We start from the raw sequence: 20738 nt of genomic DNA on the forward strand, positions 1-20738 counted from the left end.
TCTATACTGTGCTTGAAGCCATTGTTATTGCTAATTACACTATATTAGCTAGGATGTCATATTGGTTCCAATCAGTTGTTCTCACTTCTGTAACAATACTGGGAAGCTCTGGGGTAATAAACTCATCACAGCTTAACACTAAAGGAGTGAGAATGAGGAAACGAATACCAACATCTCACTCTTAATTAATTGGAAAGGTAGGACCTTGGGACAGGCACCAACCAAGAACCTCCTACACAGAAGACATCTCTTAAAAACAGACCTATCCTAAAGAGGCCTTGGCACTAGTGATATAGCTAACTACTGCAAAAATTCACAAGGATCAACACAGAAAACAAAATAAGAAATCTTTGAAGTACAAAATAACAAGACATAGGAGCAAAATACAAACTCAGGCCTCCAGCACACTCAGAACAAATACAGGAGACACCAAAAGAGAGAAAAATGGAAGACACACACCTGAAATTTATGAAATACAAACTGAGGTAAAGAAGTAAGTCCATGAGGCTATAGAGGCAATCAGATCAGAAATAATCTCTAAGGTAAAAAAAGAACTGATGACCTTAATGAAGAAATTGCTCAGTATAGCCAGAAAAGACATAGATTTTAAAAAATACAGAAGCATAGGAAAGTGATGAAAACCTTGAGTAAACAATATAGAAAAGAAATAGAATGCATGTAACAGATTCAAAGAGATATGCAGGAAACTGAAATTTTCACTGAATACTGGTAAAACCTTTTGAATGACAATGAAGACAGAATTTCAGACCTTGAAGAAAGGATCACTGCTATTGATCATGAAAGGAAAAAGCTCTTGAAAATAACAAAAGGTCAAGAAGTAGCAATTCAATACCTGCAAGGTGACGCAAAGACAAATAATATAAGAATAACTGGTACCCATGAAAAAGCCGGAGCCAACACATAGGACATAAAAACCTATTTGCAAATGTGATAGCAGAAATCTTCTCAAACATGGGGAAAGAACTTGACATACAAATAAGTGAGGCATATAGAACTCCAAACAGCCATAACCGAAGTAAATCTACATCCAAATATATAATAATCAAGATCCCAAAAATTCAGCACAACAAAAGAATTCTGAAAACTGCTGGAACAAAGAAACAGATCACCTACAGAGGAAAGCCCATCAGAATCACAGCAGACTTCTCAACACAAACCTTAAAGTCAAGAACAACTTGGAGTGAAGCACTTCAAGCCCTGAAAGAAAGCAATTCCCAACCCAAATTGATTTAACCTGCAAAACTAACTTTCAGAATTAATGAAGAAATAAGATACTTCCATGACACAGAACAACTGAAGAAACTCATGGCCAATAAACCAACACTACAATGTACTTCAAGATAATCTATACAGAGACAAAAATGACTACAATTCAAAGAACAGCAACAGAAAAAACCACCAGGCAGGACAAGCAATTATATAAAAGGGAAAATCAGAGAAAAAGTGTGGGAAAATAACATGACAAATACAGGCCAATTCATATCAACTATAACTATGAATGTAAAATACCTCAATTCACCAATAAAAAGAGACAGACTTGCAGAATGTATCAAGAAACAACATCCAACCATATGCTCTATACAAGAAACCCATCTAACTCAAAAGGAAATTCAAAGATTGAAAGTCAAAGACGGAAAACAATGCTCCATGTGACAGGAACCCAGAAAAAAGCTAAGGTAGCTATTCTGTTTCCAGACAATACAAACTTCAAACCAAGAATGATCAAAAGAGATAAAGAAAGTCATCGCAGACCTGTTAGGAGAAAACTTCAAGTGAAAAAGATAATCATAAATATATAGGCGCCAAATACAAGGGAATCCAACTGTATAATCAAATATTACTAGACATGAAAAATCAAATAAGCAATGACACAATTTTAACAGGGGACCTTAATATCTCATTGCCACAAAGAGATAGATCAAGCAGGCCAAAAAAGTCAGCCAAGAAATATCCAAACTGAACCATACCTGTGAACAAATGGACTTAGTAGACTTTACAGAGTATCCTACCCAACAACATCAACAACATTCTTCTCAGCTGTTCATGGAATTTCCTCTAAAATAGACCATATACTAGCTCACAGAATATGCTTAAGTAAATGCAAATGAACTGAAATTATTCCATGCATATTATCTGACTACAGTGCAATGAAATGGGAAATTAATGACAAAAGACACCACAAACACTCTGTACGCACATGGAAATGAAATAACACTCTCCAGAAAAACCAGTGGCTCCAAGTGAAATTAAAGAAGAAATTAAACAACATCTACATTAAGTGAAAATGTAGATACAGCATACCTGAACTTGCTGGACACAATGAAAACAATCCTAACAGGAAATTTATAACAGTGAATTCTCACATAGGAAAACAAAATGAGCACAAATGAAAACACTAATATTGCACCTCAAGCTTCTGAAAAAGAAGAGCAAGTCAAAACTAAAGCCCATACAAGAGAGGAAATAGTGAATCAGAGCAGAAATTAATGTAATTGAGATTAGGAAAAAATACAAAGAATTAAGGAATTGAGTTGGTTGTTTGAAAAAGATAAATAAGTTGATGAGTCCCTAGCCAACCTTGTCAAAAAAGGAAAGAAAAACACAAATTCATGTAGTGATGAATGAAAAGGCTGAAATTACTACAAATTCTCTGGAAATTCAGTAATTCATCAATATGAACTTCAAAAATATGTACTTACATAGGACGGAAACACAGAAGAAATAGACAAATTCCTATATATTTATGAGTTACCAAAAGTTAATCAAGAAGATATAAAATTTTGAATAACTCACCATCAGTTAATGAAATTGCAAATGTAATTGAAATCAATCAAGAAAAGTCCAATTCTTGATGGGTTCTCAGCTGAATTCTACAAGAAATTTAGAGGAGACTTAATGCCAATACTCCTCAAATTCTTTAATTAAATTGAAAGAGAAGCAATATTCTCTAACTTTTTTTGGAAGGCAAGTATTACCCAAACACCAAAATTAGATAAAGACACAACTGAAAAACAGGATCACAGGCCAATGTCCCTAGTGAAACGATTAGAAAAATCCTCAGTAAAATACTAGGAGACAGAATGCAGAAACTCATCAAAAAGATTATATATACCATGACCAAATAGTATTCCTACTAGGAAAGCAGGAATGGTTCAACATACATGAATCAACAAATGTAATACACAACATCAACCAAACCAAGGACAAAAAAATCACATGGTCATCTCAATAGATGCAGGAAAGCATTTGATAAAGTCCAGCACTAATTCATGTTAAAAACCATACATAATATACGGTCTTAATCTCAACCTGATAAAAACCACTTCAGGAAAACCAACAAAAACTAAAAGCTTCAATCTAAAATCAGGAACAAGACAAGGATGTCCACCATCACACTCCTGTTCTATACAGTTCTGGAAACTTTAGCCAGAGAAATTAGACAAGACAGGGAAATAAGAGGAATAAGGATAGAAAAGAAAAGTTAAATTATCATTATTTTCAGGTGTCATGATACTCTACATAGAAGACTCTAAAAACTCCAATAGACTTCTATACTTAATAACAAATTCATTAATGTGGCTGGATACAAAGAAAACAATCAAGCATCAGGTGCATTCCTGTATATGAACAACAAACTCACTAAGAGAGAAGTTAGGGAGACCATACTCATCAAAATAGCATCCAAAATAAAACGAAATACTTAGGAATTAATCTAATTCAAGAAGTAAAAGACCTATATTGATGATTACAGGGCTCTGAAAAAAGGAGATCAAAGATGTCAGAAAATGGAAAGACATTCCTTGCTCATGAATGGGGAAGAATCAACATTGTGAAAATAGCCATATTCCCAAAACTGTTATACAGATTTAATGCAATGCTGATCAACATACCACTAGCACACCTCACAGAACTAGAGAAAACATTCATTTGGAAACAGAAGAGACCTAGAATAGCAAAGGCAATCCTGGGTAACAAAGGCAAGGCAAGAGACAGACAATCTCTCACTTGAAATTATACCACAAAGCTACTGTGATAAAATCGGCATAGTACCGACAAAAACTAGACCTGAGGACCAGTGGAATAGATTAGAAGATGCAAACAGAATTACAAACACACTCAGCCATCTTGTCTTTGACCAAGGGGTCAAACAGATTCACTGGTTGAAAGGTATCTTCTTTAATCATTGATGTGGAAAAACTACCCCTCTCCATGCCAAAGACTAAAACTAGACACATGTGTATCACCATTCACTAAACCAAAGTCAGAAGGGCTCAAAGACCTAAGTATTGAAACCAACACTAAATATAATGCAAGAGAAAGTAGGTATAAATCTTGAAGACATAGTATAGGCAGAAGGTTCATGAAGAAAACCCAAACTACATAGGAAATACTTCAAAAAATAAACAACTGGTATATCATCTTATTAAAAAGCTTTTTTGTAACAACATAAATCACTAATGGAGTGAAAAGATAACCCACAGAGTGGGAAAACATTTTAGCAAATCATCTCTCATACAAAGGACTTATACTTGGAACATGTAAAGAATGGAAAAAACTCAGACCCTCAAATTCAAAGACACATTCAAAAAATGGAAATCTGAGATGAATATATATATTTCTCAGTGAAAAAAAACAGCAGATAAATATATGAAAAAATGTTCTATATCATTGATCATTCAATAGAAGCAAGTTAAAATAACATTGAGTTTCCATCTCACTCCAGAAAGAACAGCTGCCAACAAGAAATCAGTAACAAATGCCAGAGGAGCTATAGGGAAAAAGGAACCATTCCTCACTGTTGATGGGAATGTAGACTGGTACAACCACTGTGAAAATCAGTATGGAGATTCCTGAAAAAGCTAGGATTGGAGGTTCCATTTGATCCACCTATTCCACTTCTGGGTATCTTCCTAGAAGAATTAAAAACGTCATACAACAGTGATACATGTGCACCCATGTTTATAGCAACACAATTTGTAACAGCTAAATATCGGTACAACCCAAATGCCCATCAATTGAAGAATGGATAAAAAATATTTCTATAGAATAAAATACTACTAAACCATAAGGAAGGATAAACTTGAGGCCTTTATAGTCAAATGAATACAACTTGAGACCATATTCATAAGTGAAATAAATCATAATCACATGTGTAAATATCATGCTTTCTCCCTGGTGTGAGAAATGAAATAAAAATTAAGGTCTAGAATGTGCAATAGATATTCTGAAATGAGAAGTAATTTTTAAAAGGAAAAGAGAACTAGGAGGGGGAAAGAGGAGAGGAAGGAAAGGAAAAAGAGAAAAATGCAAGGTAGCTGTAGTGGTTGATTGATTGTGTCAACTTGAGACATTTAGACGTTTAACTAAATGGGTTTAGCAACTCTACACCCAAGGATGTAGAAGAAGACCCACCCTAGGGTGGCTCATCACCTGGAGGTATAAAAGGGAAGGAGGAAGGATGAATGCATTCCATTCTTGGGAGAAGCCCCAGTCTTCCCCTTTGGTTTGGACGTCATCTCCTGGCTTCCAGTGTAGACACTTCAGCTTTCCAGTATAGACTCTTCAGCCTTTCATCATAGAGCCTCCGGGCTTCTTTTGCAGACCCATCAGCCTGCTGGTGTGGACTTGCACAAGACACTAGGGTGAACTCCAGACTTTGGATTGAATCCTTTGGCCTCCAGTGTGTTAGACACCGTCTGCACACTTCCTCTTCAGATTCTGTGGCTGACCATCATAAGATAATTTTGTTTCTGTATATCTTGTGTTATATTTGTTCTCTAGTAAAACCCTGACTAATATAGTAGCTATACAATTAGTGTCTCTTAATTCACTGAGAAGGAAGAGTCATGCTAATATCAACTAGAATTTTTGTGCTAGTATCTTGTACTCCGTAACTACTTTGAAGGTTACAATGTGCAATGTATTATCTGTTGTTATTCTTCTATTATGTTGTTATGAAATTCTATTTTGCCATTTCATTAAAATGAAAAATAGTAAATAATATCAAAATTATAAAAATAATGTGAAGAAACTATTTAAAAGGAAAGAGAAACTGGGGATAGGGTAAAGGAAAGAAAAAAAGGACGGGAAAAGGAAAAAAGATGCAAGATAGTTACAACAGTATTATTGCTAATTTCTCTTAGTTTATTGAAAAGAAAGTTTTACGCTAATATTGTTCAGTCAATTTTATATACCTATAACTTGCATTCTGAGTAACTGCTTTGAAGATAATAATATGTAATGTATTGACCATTGTTAATCTTCTATTATCTTGCGCTAAAGTTTTATTGTTTTTTCTCTTCAAAATAAAAAAACAAACTATTCAAAACAATACTTTATACCATTGAGCTACATGCTTTATGTAATTAAGATGGTAAGCCTTATGCTATTGTGTATTGCCTTACTAATTTAAAAGAAAAATTCCTTTGAGCTGTGGCCGTTACTCTCTGGCAACTATGTTTCCTTTGTGCAGCAGTACTTAGCACTGTGAGACAAAAGGAACCCATCAGATAGAACCCTTTGTTACCACTTGCTGTAAGAGTGGTGTTCCCAGGGTGTTAGTCCTTAGCCCTAAATCTATTTGAAATAGCTGCTAATGTGAAGAATGTGCATCTTCGCTATTAACCAACATTCCTTTCATGTGTATATACACAATAGAGAGATCTGAAGTTGCTTATTCTTAAAAAAAGCAAACAAACAAAAGAACTTTTCAGGGGAGTAAGCGAGCAAACAAACACTTTCATAGCCAGTACACAGTAAGAGAAGGAGGTTACTAAAAGTAGCAGCTACCACATAGATTGTGCTTGCTGTGTGAGTCTGTGGGCACTGTTTTAAGGGCTATATTATGTTTCTTAATTCCCATGGTCCTCTTAATATCCCTGTATGGCATTCTACTATTTTCTCATTTACAGGTGAGATGATGACATACAGAAAATGTGGAACCTTTTTCAAGATTTCACAGCTGATGAGGACAGAACAATGCCAGAATCGCACGAGAGCAGATTCAGGGCATATCTCTGCTAGTGACTTACATGAGCAGCTTCCTCCTCTGCATATACTGTGGGTCCAGGACACCCTCCACTTATCCAGGCTCTCCTATTCTACTGCTTGGTTTAAATCCCCATTTTTTTTGGGAAGTGCACCCTGTGTACCCAAGCTGTAGGCAGAGTTTGTAGTGTAAGCTCCTGGGCACTGACTGCTCAGCACTGTAAATCTCTGTGTTCAGTATCCTCCACCCAAACCAAATGCTTACTATCCAGGACACACCATCAGAATTTTACATCGTCAAGATTGGGGAAGTCAGCACATGTCATTAGTTCACTCTCCTCAATTTAATAATGAAGAAGCTGAGACTCAGAGGGGAGGACTGACTTGTCGAAAGCCAATAAGGCTGTTGGGACTTAAATGTTTTATTCATTTCAAGACTTCTCTGATGCTCCTGGGAAATCATCAGGACTGGACACTCCACAGGTGCTAAGTAAATGTCAGATGGACCTACAGTGTTCATTCCATGGGATGTGACCCTCAGTTCCACAAACATTAAAAAGCATGTCAGGTGGAGGATGGGGAAAGAGCAGGGTTCTGTCCCCAGGAGAAACTGGTCTAGCCTTGAAACTAAGTGTACCTTCCAGGTTCAGGAAGGCTGTGTTGCCAAGGTCCGTGAGGAAGCCAGGACAATGTTCGGAACAGGAAGCAGAAACCATCTTGGTTGGATACCAGCTGGGCAGGAATGAGATTCCAGTATCTCCAGTCTGGCCACAGACTTGGAAAGCAGCAACTCTCAAGACCACTAAGAGTGGCTCTACTTGGCTCATGAGGCTAAACTGCCCTGATCAAGATTCTGCCATCCTCGGGGGAATCGTTCATCAATTTCCACTTTTCTCTCCATTTCTGGGTTAGGCAGGGCCTCTGGGGCTGAGCTGAGCCTGGAGCTTGGGAAAAGCCTGCCAAGGTCCCATGCTGGGAGATGAGCACACAGGTCCCAGCTCCAGTGCACTGTTCTCCTTGTAGTGGTGTCTGAGGGAAAAGCTCCCCTCAGAGCAGGCTCACACAAGAGGTCACAGCCTTAGCTCCATCTGGGGAAACTAGGTAGAAGAGGGGTGTGCCTCCTGGCCATTGGTCTTTAACCAGATCTATTATTCTTAAGCCACCCATCTAAGGATGCAGGGGAGTTTCCTCCCTGAGCACAGGGCCAGGACAGCAGACCACCATGCTGAGGAGCATCTATACCAATTTCAGGTCCCGACACTGTATTCTACCTCTCCTACTTGGCCTCTCTAGCAGGTCAGCAGAGGCAAAGTTGGGCTAGATGAGAGCAGAGGGCTCCTCATGGGTCCAGGGGCTGCAGAGGCCACTGTAGCTCTCCCCAGAGTTTCTTGGTTAATTAATTAGTGGGTGTCCTCTGTTGCAGGCTGTGTCACTCCTCCAAACTCTGGCAGAGGAAGTGCATCTTCCCTACCAGAGCTTCTCTGCCATAACTCTGTCCACTATAAGAATATCAGCTTCTGGGTACACAGTATGGAAGGAAGGGCTAGCTCCTGCTCATAGGTGAATTGACAGACAGGAGCCTTGTTCAGGGGGAATGTGGGAGGGGAGTCTAAAATACAAGACAACAGAAAGGCGAGGTGAGTAAATCAGCCGTGTGTCCTTGTGTACTTCTGTGTCTTATATATGAGTGTTTGCTACATAGGTGACTCTGCATAGAATTTAGGACAGCAAGCTGCCTTGCAGATGGAAGGGGTGGCACAAGATCTTATAAATCTCTGCTTCATTTTGCCTCCCTAAATAAACCCTTCCTACCCATTTCAGAGAAGCACTTGCCACACCTAGGTCCCAGAAAAGCAATTTGCAACAACTAGAAGAGTTTAGCATCCAGACAAGAAAGTCCTGTCTCAGGAGCTCCAAGGGGAGCCAACACAAACCCAACCACTATATCTCCCCATCTTCCATAGTAGTAGTAAGTAAGGAGCTGGAGGGAGGGTTGACAGTTGTTAAGCACCTAATATTTGCTAAGTGGATAACATAGTTATCCAACTTTTAGAGGAAAAAAGTGCAGCCCATTAAATTTTCCTCCTTCCTAAAACTTTTCCACTATTGTCTGTCCAGTGAATATTTTCACTGGGAAAATCCCACCTGCTTGGTGGAGCTTTCTCTGATTAGTAGCAGAGTTAGGAAATGTCTTCTACAAGGCCAAAGTTCAGATGGGAAGAGACAACTATTTGTCCTCAGACTGTTCATCCTCAGACTGAGCACCACAACAAAAAGTCACTTTAACCTCAGGAATGGAGGGCTGAGTTCCAAATGAGAGTTAAAAGAGGCAAAACAAAGAAGCAGTTATGTGCAGTACCAAAGTCCACACACACACACACACACACACACACAAATAGAATTAGGGTTCAAATTGGGATAGGGAAGAAAAATCATTCCAGGTAGGGAGGAAGATTTAGGGAAGGCAAAATATTGTGAGAAATGTTTACTGTTAGTGCAAAGGCCAACCTGACTGAGCTTGGGAGAGGGGAAGCCTAAGGGAGCAGTTGGAGATAAGACAAGGAGACTGCTGGGAGCCCTGTTGGAGAGCTTTGGGTGCTGGACAGTCTACACTGTCTCCACTGGGCAGGGGAGAGCTAGTCAGGCATAAAACCGTAGAAAAAGCATGACCTGGGAATTCCCAGGGTTCTAATAGCCCTGATTTTCTCTCTCTTGAGCTATTGATCCATGTCACATGAAGCACACAGGATGCTCTGATGGGATGGGTGGCAGTGCATCTGCCTTCAAGACTGCAGACCTCTGGCCAGACAGGAGACCAGCGCAGAGACTCTGCAGGCAGTGCTGAGGTCTGGCATGCTTTCCTGAGGTGAGAGAACCTGACATTCCTCCGTTATCTTCTTTACTTGTGTCCCATCTTTCTCTCCACCCCATCTCAATCCAATCAGCTAAGCATTTGGGAGAAAGAAGAAAATTTCAGCTCTCTTGCTCCCTCTCCCCAAAACTATCATTTTTTTTCATCAAAATCTCTATCTTTTCTTAAAATTCTCTTTTCTCTACAAGCAATGATTTTCCTACTCCGAAGGCTCTGGGTTTCTGGAGATCTCTCACCCATTCTTCCAAATCCAGTTAGAACCTTACCTCTCCTTTGAAATCTGCCAATCAGGCAGGGAGAGGAAATTTCTCCTGTTGTATTTATACAGTTAGTGTAATGCATATTCCAGTGTGCATGGGTGAAGGTCAAGGTGAATGGTTGACTCATCTCTATAGTGCCCAGTGTAACACCTGGCCCTGGTCAAACACTCAACGAATTGTAGGAATGTAAGGTTGAGCCATTCGACTCCGTCACAGAGCTACACATAGTCCAAGCCCAGCCAGATGAGGACAGTGGAGACTAAATAAGGGTGGGTCGAAGTTTACATAGCCTGTTAGGACCAAGTCCTGGTGGCTCTGACTTCAGAGCCAGTGCTCTTTGTACTGTATCACACTGGTGCCTTAGGAGAGATTAGAAAATGGAGAGAAAGGGCTCTTCAAAGGGGAATCCTGCGCTGCAGGAAAAGGTGGATTGGAGGAGGACCACAGTACTAGCTCTTTCATGTGAGTATTCTATAAGTGGGATTTTCAGGAGCCTCACAGGTGATTTCCCTGGGACAGGTAATGCCTGATGGTTATAGGGAAGCAGAAAACTGAGAATAGAATATACATGGCGATGGTCCTGGCGTGGTCACAGGATTTTGCCCACTCTCTTTTCTCCTTCATCCTCCCCACACCTCTGTTTTTACTCATTGTTCTTCAAAAAGCTTCCCTCAACAAACCAATTTTGGATAAATTTTGTGTGCAGGTCACTGAGAAAGACAGTGAGATGCAACTCCTTCCTGCAAGGAGCTGCTCTGTGAAGAGTTGGCTTAGTCTGTTCTCTGGGATCCCACAAGTGCCTGACACTTTTCCTGTAGAAGGTGCACAGGTTAGGTTGATGGCAGAACGTTCTTCTGCAGCTTTTGGAGCAATGAGATAAAAGGATGTGGTGTTTTAATGAACAGAAACAATGAGAGGCAAAGTGAGTTCAGGACATGGTTTCTAGGATCACTGAAGTCAGTGAACTGAGACGTTTAGTTTTACGTCCAACCGATTTCTATATACTGAGGTCAGAGCATGGATGAGCCTTGATCCAGTGTCCACTGAGGATATTTCCCCCTCTTCACTCCATGCACCCTCTTCTAAGAAGCCCAAATCTCTTCCCATTTCCTAGAATGCCCTCCCATTCTCCAACAGCATGTTTGTTAGATGAACTCATTCTCCAAGACCCAATTCAAGTCCTAACTCTTCTAGGATTCTTCGCAAACTTCTCCAAAAGAATAATTCATCCCCACTTTGCTTATAAAATTAACAAAGTACTAAGCAGCCTGCAAGCTGCTCCTGATCAAACTGTTTGAGGGCAGAACCCAGGACTCAGTTATTTCTGTCTCACACACTCTCCAGTACAAGAAGCAGAAACCATGCCCCATGGGCCAAATCCAGCCACCATTTGCTTTATAAACTAGCTTTATTGGGACACAGCCCTGGACACTCATTTCCTTACTGTAGATGGCTGCTTCTGCATGACCACAGCAGAACTCAACAGTTGTAATAGAGACCTGAAGGCCCCCAAGTCTAAAACACTCTCTGTGGGATCCTAATCAGTACGTATGTGAGGTGAAAATGAACAGAAATGCAGTAATCTTAGTGAAGTCTTAATCCTGGTACTCAGGTTGTATGATCCTGACTCTGCCCCCAATTATTTGACTAAGCAAATAAATATGATGATGATGATGATGATGATGATGATGATGATGGTGATGATGGATTAACAATGGAAAAATAGAAGCTTTGAGCACTTGTTTTGTGCCAGGCATTGTGCTAAGTAATTTTCTCCTCATAACCAGCTCCATCCAGAGTTATCTGCTAGTATTTTCCTCATTAAAGAAGAACAAACTGGGACCCAAGGAAGTCTCACTGTTGTAAGAGCATAGCCAGGGCTCAAATCAGGTCTCACCTATTTCCAAGTTTGAGACCTACCCATTGCCCTCTAACATCCTTCTGAAATTCAGTTTCTTTATAAATTAGAAGTGAATGAGCAATGCAGTTTTCAATCTACGTTAGCAAGCGTATATATATATATTCTCCACATTCTGAAACAGTCCCGGAAGGCCTCTTGCGTGTCTTCAGCTGCACTGCCCACTGCCTCAATGACCTGAGTGGATTCCAAGCCTCTGCCTCCCATGCATGGTGCTTTTGACTTTGGGAAGAGGTGGAAGTCACAGGGCACCAGGTCGGTAAATGAGTGGTAAGGTCAGTGATTTTAAGAGCCTGCCTTTCCTTTAGGTGGCACTGGGCTGCAGTGTTCGTGGTATTTTTCTCACACCTCATGAAAGAGCATCCGAGAACTGCTTCGGACAGTGACAAGTAGGATGGGAAAGTGTGTTCAGGGCAGGCGGGAGTATCTTGAGGGTTTGCTGACAATCTTACTGTAGTAAGTTCTTCTGTTTAAACATGCCATGTACCTTGAGCAGCTTTCATATATATAAAGTCACATATGGAACTTGACATAAGGGAGGCCTTCCCGGAGGTCCCAAACCCTCCGCCGCCTCTCTGCCCCAGCGTTCCCAGCTACCCAGGTGCCCCATGGTGCTGGCCAACCTCACAGGGGGCCCTCAGTTCCTGCTCCTTGGCCTGATGGATGGCATGGACGACCACCCGCTGCTGTTCCTGCTCTTCCTAGGCATCTACCTACTCAACGCCCTGGGCAACCTGAGCATGGTGGTGCTGGTGAGGTCCGACGGGGCCCTGTGCTCCCCCATGTACTACTTCTTGGGTCACCTGAGTCTTGTGGACGTCTGCTTTGCCACGGTCACAGTGCCCCACCTGCTGGTCAGCCTGGTGCGCCCTGGCCAAGCCGTATCTTTCCAGGCCTGCTTTGTCCAGATGTACTTCTTCGTGGCGCTGGGCATCACGGAGAGCTACCTGCTGGCGGCCATGTCCTACGACCGCGCGGTGGCCGTGTGCCGCCCTCTGCGCTACCGCGCGGTGGTGACCCCCGGGCTCTGCCGCGCGCTGGTGGCCGCGTCCTGGGCCCTGGCTCACCTGCACTCGCTGCTGCACACCCTGCTCATCTCCGCGCTCTCCTACCCGAGCTCCGCCCCCGTGCACCACTTTTTTTGCGACATGACAGTGATGCTGAGCTTGGCGACCTCGGACACCTTCGCGGCGGAGACTGCCATCTTCTCCGAGGGCCTCGCGGTGGTGCTAACCCCGCTGCTCCTCGTGTCCCTGTCCTACGGGCGCATCCTGGTCGCTGTGCTGGGAGTGCGGGCCGCAGGGGGCCGGCGCCGCGCCTTCTCCACCTGCAGCGCTCACCTGGTGGTGGTGTCGCTTTTCTTTGGCTCTGTCCTCTCTGTCTACTTCCGACCCTCCTCTGCCTACTCTGCGCGCTATGACCGACTAGCCAGTGTGGTCTACGCCGTGGTCACACCGACCCTGAACCCTTTCATCTACAGTCTTCGCAACAAAGAGGTCAAGGGTGCTCTCAAAAGGGGGCTCAGGTGTGGAGCAGCGATGGGAGAAGCCTAAGGAAGGGCGGGTTGGGTTCACCAGCGCTGCAGGAACAGCCCCAGACCCTCTCCTCCCCGCTTTTCTTTGTTAGCTTCCAAAGCACTATGAGTTGCGATGTATGGTCTCTTTTCTTGTTCAGTTAAAGTAAATAGAGGGAAAGCATTAGACAACGTGTTTATGGTGGTGGGCACATAACAGAGGGGTAGGGTCATTTCGGTATTGGCCGAGTGCTTGAAAAAGAATCTTTTAAATTGGGAAAATAAAAAGGAAACAGATGAAGGGAAGGAAAGCTGCTGGTGCAGAAGGGAAGGAAATGTGTGACCAGGGGCGAAGAGAGGCTGGGAAGAGCCCCGCCACGCAGTGCAGCACAGAGCAGGACTGCAAGGAGCTTTTGCTTCCTGTGTGGACATCAGGACAGTATGTTTAAAAGAAAAATCATCACAAAATGTTGGGATAAATTGGTGATGTAACCTTATGACCTAATTTGGATTTCTCACCACATGTTTCCTTTCTTTCTAATTTTTATTTTAAAGAGAAAAAAAGACACAGAATTTCAAAGCCAGGTATTAGGAATTAACAATAATTAATATATTGTGTGATGTTATCTTCAAAGTAGTTGCTAAGATTAAAAGATATAATCATAAAAAATTGATCAAACAGTGGAAGCACAAACTGTTCCTGTTAATTGTACTGTTAATTGTACAATTATATTAGCTATTTTGTGTATATTATTTTTCTTTTTCTTTTGTTTTTTACATGAACATCACAGAATCTGAAGTCTTTACTAATAACAAACAGAAAGTCCAACAATGGTATGGCTTTCCCTAGAAAATTAAATATCTTTAAAAGACAGGCTTATAGTCCCACCTCTCTTTTTTATGTTATTGTTTTTACTTTAAAAAGAAAAAAAAAAGAAAACAGAAAAGAAAAACAAAAAGCAAAAGAGATGAACAAATAACACCAGAAAACCCAAAACAATAACAATATAGGCTTTCAAAACAATACGGTAGGAGTTTAACAATGGTTGTTATATTGCATATTGCTATCTGCAAAACAGTTGCTTAGTTTACCAGATATAGACATGCAAAACTGACCTAATCATATGGGTATAAACGGTTCCTTTGCAAGAAGTAATTGAATTAGTAGTATAATCATCTTAGCTATCGTATACACACATATACACAAATATATATGTACAAATCTATCTATATATCTATATAGATACATATACAAATCCACATCTTTTTCTTTTCCCTTCTCTTTTCTCTCCTTTCACCTATCCAGTTGTTTTTCCTCTTTGAGCAGTTTCTTGTTCAGCTATAAAGAAGGATCAAATTGAGGCTTTTTATAGGTAAATGGATGTGATTTGAAACCATACTCATAGGTGAAATAAATCAGACTCACATGTGTAAATATCATATTGTCCCCCTGGTATAAGAAACTGAAACACTAAATGAAATTCAAAATCTACAATAAAAAATACATATTTACATATATATTCATTTCCTTTCCTTCTTTTCTCCTTTATTTTATTTGAAAAACGATAAAATCAAGGAAAACAAAACAGAATAAAATCAATAAAAAATAAACCAGTATAAGTGATACAGGACTTCAGACCCTTACAAAACCAACAATAGTTACCATAATGCCTTTTGTTGTCTTCAAAGTAACTGCAGATACTTTTAGACATAGTAAAAATGAAACAGGATAAGAACAGAATAGAAACAACAAAGCCAAAACAGTGACTGCAATAAAAGACTTCAAAACAGGCCACTAGTAAATAAAAAATGGCTACCATAATATGTCTTGGTATCTTTCAAATAACTGCTCATGCCTTTAGATTTAACATAAACAAAACAAAAGAGAATAAAACCTAACCCAACAAAACAGTGAAGATGATATGGATTCCCCCCGAGGATCGCTTCCGGGGGAGGCCCCTGGTTCTCCCCTCCCCTACAGCCCACAAGTGGCTCAGACTCACAGAGAGAGGCGTGGGTGTGGCTGTGTGCACTCTGGCAGCAGCCAGTGCTTGGCGCTGCTTTCCAGGTGGGATCACCTCCGGGAGGTCCCCGGTTCTCTCCCTCTGCAGTTCTGGAATGAGCAGACTCATGGAGACAGGCTTGAGTCTTTTCTCCTTTAGGCATCCCACTGGCTCTCTCCTTTTGAGCAGTTTCATCCCCTTTCCTAATGTCTGCTGTAGATTTTAGAAATTATTTACTCTTTCAGTTTCTTCATTAGGGAGACAACGTGATGCTTACACATGTGAGCTTGAATTATTTCACTAATAGCTATGGTCTCTAGTTGCATCTGTTTACCTACAAAAACCTTTGGTTTATCCCTCTTGTATAATAATACCACATCTTTTTTATCCATTCCTTGGTTGATGGTCATTTGGGCTGTTTCCAAGATTTAGCGATTACAAATTATGCTGCTATAAACATGGGGTACACATAAATGACTGCGGTATGATAATTTTAATTCTGGAAAAACATCCAGAAGAGGGTTGGCTAGGTCGAATGGGATCTCTAATCCTGGATTTTTGAGGAATCTCCACAATGATTTCCACAGAGGTTGTATCAGTCTAACTCCAATGGTAAAGAAGGGTTCCATTTTCCCCACAGCCCTGACAGCATTTGTTTTTGGTTGATTTCTTGATGACAGTCATTCATTCTGGGGTGAGATGGAATCTCAGTGTCGTTTTAATTGGTATTTCTCTCATGACCAATAATGTTGGACATTTCTTCAGATACTTATTTTCCATTGCATTTTTCACCTGAGAAGTACAGATTCATCTCAGATGTGCATTTTTGGATTGGATCTTTGAATTTGGAAGGCCTGAATTTTTTTATTCCTTTGTATCTTCCAGATAGAAGTCTTCTGTCTGAGAGACTGATGGCTACAATTTTTCCCACTCTGTGGCTCTGCCTTCCACTCTGTTGGTGGTTTCTTTTGATGTACAGAAACTGTTAATAATATGAGATCCCAGTTGATGATTCTTTGAAGTATTTCCCATGCAGTTTGGCTTTTGTTCATGAACTCTTTCTATCCCTGTTTTCAAGATTCCTATCAATGGTCTGTTCCATTAGATTTATTGTTTCTGTTTAATATTTAGATCTCTGATCCATTCTGACTTTAGTTTAATGTATGGTGAGAGACATGAATATAGTTTTAGTCTTTAACATGTAGAGAGCCAGTTTTTCCAGCATCATTTATGATTATTAAGGAGGATGGCAGAGTTTGTTTGTAGTTCTTTCTGCATTTTTTTGGTCTATTCCACTGCTCCTAAGGTCTTTTTTTTTTTTGCCAGCACTATTCTGACTTTATCACAGTAGCTTTGTAGTATGATTTTAAGTCAGGAACTATGATGTCTTCATGTTTTGTTGCCCAGTGTTGCCTTTGCTGTCACAGGACTCTTCTGTTCCCAAATGAAATGTAAGAATGTTTTCTCTAGATCTATGAGGTATGCTGATAGTATTTTGATTGGGGTTGCATTAAATTTGTATAATACTTTTTGGGAGTATGGCCATTTTCAGCATATTGGTTCTTCCTATCCACAGGCAAAGGATATCTTTCCATTTCTGTTATCCTCTTTGATATCTTTTTCCAGAGTAACATCCTTTTCAATGTATAGATTTTTATTTCCTTTGTTAGATTGATAGCTAAGCGTTTCATTTTTGGGGGGTGCTATTGTGAAAAGTATGATTTCTCTAATCTCTCTGTCAGTGAATTTGTTGCTTGTGTACAGGAATGCTATTGATTTTGAGTGTTGACTTTGTATCCAGCTATGCCACTTAATTTGGTTGTTAATTATAGAAGTGCTTTGGTGGGGTTTTTGGGGTTTTCTATGTAAAGTACCATGTCAACTGTGAATAATGATAATTTAACTTGTTCCCATCCTACCCTTATTCCCTTTTCTTTGTTTCCTTCTTTCTTTTTTCTTCTTTTTTTGTGTGTGTCAGGAACTGAACTGAATACCTTGTACTTGCCAGGCAGGTATTGTGCCACTGAGCTATATTCCAGGCCCCCTTACTACTTTTATTTCTATCTCTTGTCTAACTGCTCTGGCTGATGTTCTCAGAATTACACTGACTAGGAGAGGAAATAGTGGACATCCTTGTCTTGTTCCTGACTTTAGGGTAAACACTTTCAGCTTTTGTCCATTTAGTATGAAGCTTGCTGTTGGTTTGTCACAGGTGGATTTTATCAGATGAGGTAAATGCCATCTGTAGGGCTTTTATCATGCATGAGTGTTGGACTTTATCAAAAACTTTTTCTGCCTCTATTGAGATGACCACATTATTTTTGTTTTTTTGGCTCTGTTGATATGATGTATTATGTCTATTGATTTGTATTTGTTGAAAACCACCCCTGCACTCTTGTGATAAACCCCACTTATTTATGGTGCATAACCTTCTTGATTATTTATAGAATTCTCTTTGCTGGTATTTTATTGATGATGTTTGTATCTCTGTTCATTAGGAAGACTGGTGTGTAGTTCTTTTTTGTGGATGGTCTTTCTCTGGTTTTTGTGTCGGAATAATACTTGCCTCCTGGAATGAGTTAGGTAGTATTGCTTCCTTTTCAACTTCATTAAAGTGTGTAAAGAGTATTGGCATTAAACCTTCTCTAAATTTCTTGTAGAATTCAGCTGTGAATCCATCAGGACCTGGATTTTTGTCTTTTGTTACATTCCCAATTTCATTAATTGATACTGAGTTATTCAAAATTTTTTTTATCTTCTTGATTTAGCTTTCACAATTCATGTTTCTAGAATCTGTTCATTTCTTCTGTGTTTTCCATCTTGCAAGTAAAGAGTTTTTCCAATAGTTCTTGGAAATTAAATAACATCCTCCTGAACAGCCAACGGGTCACAGATGAAATTAAAGATCTTATTATTTTTCAAATGGTGTTAATTTTTAAAATTATGTCCCTATGTCCATTATTTTCATCTTGAGTATTAGGAAAGAAATGTGCAGATGAAATTCTTCCTTACCCACCCACATCCATCTAGACTGATGTCAGAGGTGCCCATTAAATCCCCCTTTTCACTTTAAAATAGATTGTCAGTCTATATACATTATTCTGCTATTTTTTGTAAACAAGACAGCTAAAAGACCCTGTTTTTATCTACAAATAGAATACCCAAATTCTTATTTTCTGGCTGTAGAATTATAGAGTGTGAATCTATAGACTATTTAATACCCTTATTGATAATTTTTAATAAACATTGAAAAACGTCTTTTCAGTTTTTTACTTGTAAGGATATTATTTCATTAAAGCAATAAGGGCTAAGTGGGAAGCATTTATGGCAAGCCCTGTCCTAAATGCTTCATGTATGTGTCTCAGTCATCAGAAGATTCCAGGAGGAAGACACCATTATTCCCATTGTAGATAGAAGATGAGGAGAAACCGAGAAGCTGCCCCAAAATCCTAAGTCCTGGTCTAAGAAGACTTATACTTCACAAGACTAGGATGTGTACCTTCAATGATTTATGTTTATTCATTTTATTGAACTTCTTTTTTTTATTTAAAGAGAAAAACAAAACTAAACGAAGCAAGACAGTAAAAGGCTAGAAGAAATACAGAATTTCAAGAGAAAAAATATACAGTAAGAGTTCACCAGTTAATAGATCACACATTGTCATCTTACAAACAGCTGTCCAGATTACAAAATTAAAGCATACAAAGTGGAGATTAATACAGTGAGATTGCAGTCAGTTCTGTTCAATGATCTAAGAAAAACTCAGCAATATGGTTCTCTATCCTACACATTTAAATAAACTTGCAGTTATATCATTTATATCACTTTCCTTCCTCTCTTTTTTACACTAACAATCACACATTTTAGTTTCTAATACACCCACAGTTTTTTTTAACTTTTTCTTTAAAGAGGAAAAGAAAAAAGATTTTTGAAAAAAGATTTTTAAATAAAAGTCCAAAAAACAAAAAACAAAACAAGATGAACCAAAGAAAAACCCAATGTGACAAAGCAAAACAGAGTCAGTTAGATCAGGAGGATGGACATAGCATAAAATGAAAAAAAGGGGGGGATTACTAGGTGATCAACAATGGTTACCATTATGCCTCTTGTTATCCTAAAAAGAGCAGCCTATATCAGCTAGTATAAAAGAATTGAACAAAACTGTACATAAGACCAATAAAACCACATTGGAAAGCTTACAGGATTCCAAAGAAGATAATAGTCAAATAATAACGGACATCATAGAATATCTGGTTGCCTTCCAAATGGTTGCCTATGCCCTCAAACTTGATACTATTAAGCGAAACAGAATATAATAAAATCAGTCAGAACAAGATGTGGAGAACACTACAGGGGTTCAAATCAGGTTAACAGGGAAACAAAAAAGTTACTATAATATATCACACTATTTTTAATTTAGTTTTCCCTTAGTTAAAAGATACTAAGAAATAAATTAATTTTTTAAAAAAGGAAAGAAAAAGGGGGGAAACTGAGATTAAAAAAAGAACATATCAATAGAACAACACCGATCAGAATCGAAAAATTTAACCATCATTGTGTTTCACCCCCAGATGGCTTGATATTAATAGTAGTTACCATAGTGACTCTTTCCTTGAAATATTTGAGTCTAACTTCATATACTATAGCATCAAATTTATCAAGACAGTGTGAGACCGTTCAAGAGAATGAAATTGTTGCAGGGAATTTAGAACCAGCTAGCAGAAAGCAAACATCAATTTCTATATTATCTCTTTGTCTATAAAAAACTTGCTTATACTATCACATCCATTAAGATATAGTAAGGTACCATATGTTAGAACCAATGGAAACAAATGAACAACAACTTGATGGGGCTTCAAAACAGGATGATATTAAATCAGCGCTAGCTATTACGCTCTTATTTTCTTCTAAACAGTTATTTGTAGTATCACAGACAATAAAATAAAAACACCCAAATTAAAACCATTCCAAGTAGTGAGTGAAAACATTATATGGCTTCAAACCAGTGTGACTGGGAATCATGATTACCACGTACTTTCATGTATTCTTATCGTTTCTTGCACTAGGGAAACTATTCGGTATTTATACAGGTGATTTATTTCACTTACGAGTATGGTCTCGAGCTGCGTCCATTTATTTATAAATGTCTCAATGTGATCATTCT

The 20738-nt window shown here is 39.3% G+C and overlaps 1 protein-coding gene across 1 annotated transcript; it reads left to right on the forward strand.

The window, feature by feature from the left end:
- Nucleotides 1-12666: 12666 nt before the first annotated feature.
- LOC100734348 (olfactory receptor 1L1) lies at nucleotides 12667-13611 on the forward strand. The gene has a single exon (XM_003469521.1). The coding sequence runs from the start codon at nucleotides 12667-12669 to the stop codon at nucleotides 13609-13611; it is 945 nt and encodes a 314-aa protein (XP_003469569.1).
- The last annotated feature ends 7127 nt before the right edge of the window (nucleotides 13612-20738 follow it).

Source organism: Cavia porcellus, unplaced genomic scaffold (genome assembly GCF_034190915.1).
Source record: "Cavia porcellus strain 051 isolate PalLab524CR breed Dunkin Hartley unplaced genomic scaffold, mCavPor4.1 scaffold_6, whole genome shotgun sequence".
NCBI classification, from domain to species: Eukaryota; Metazoa; Chordata; class Mammalia; order Rodentia; family Caviidae; genus Cavia; species Cavia porcellus.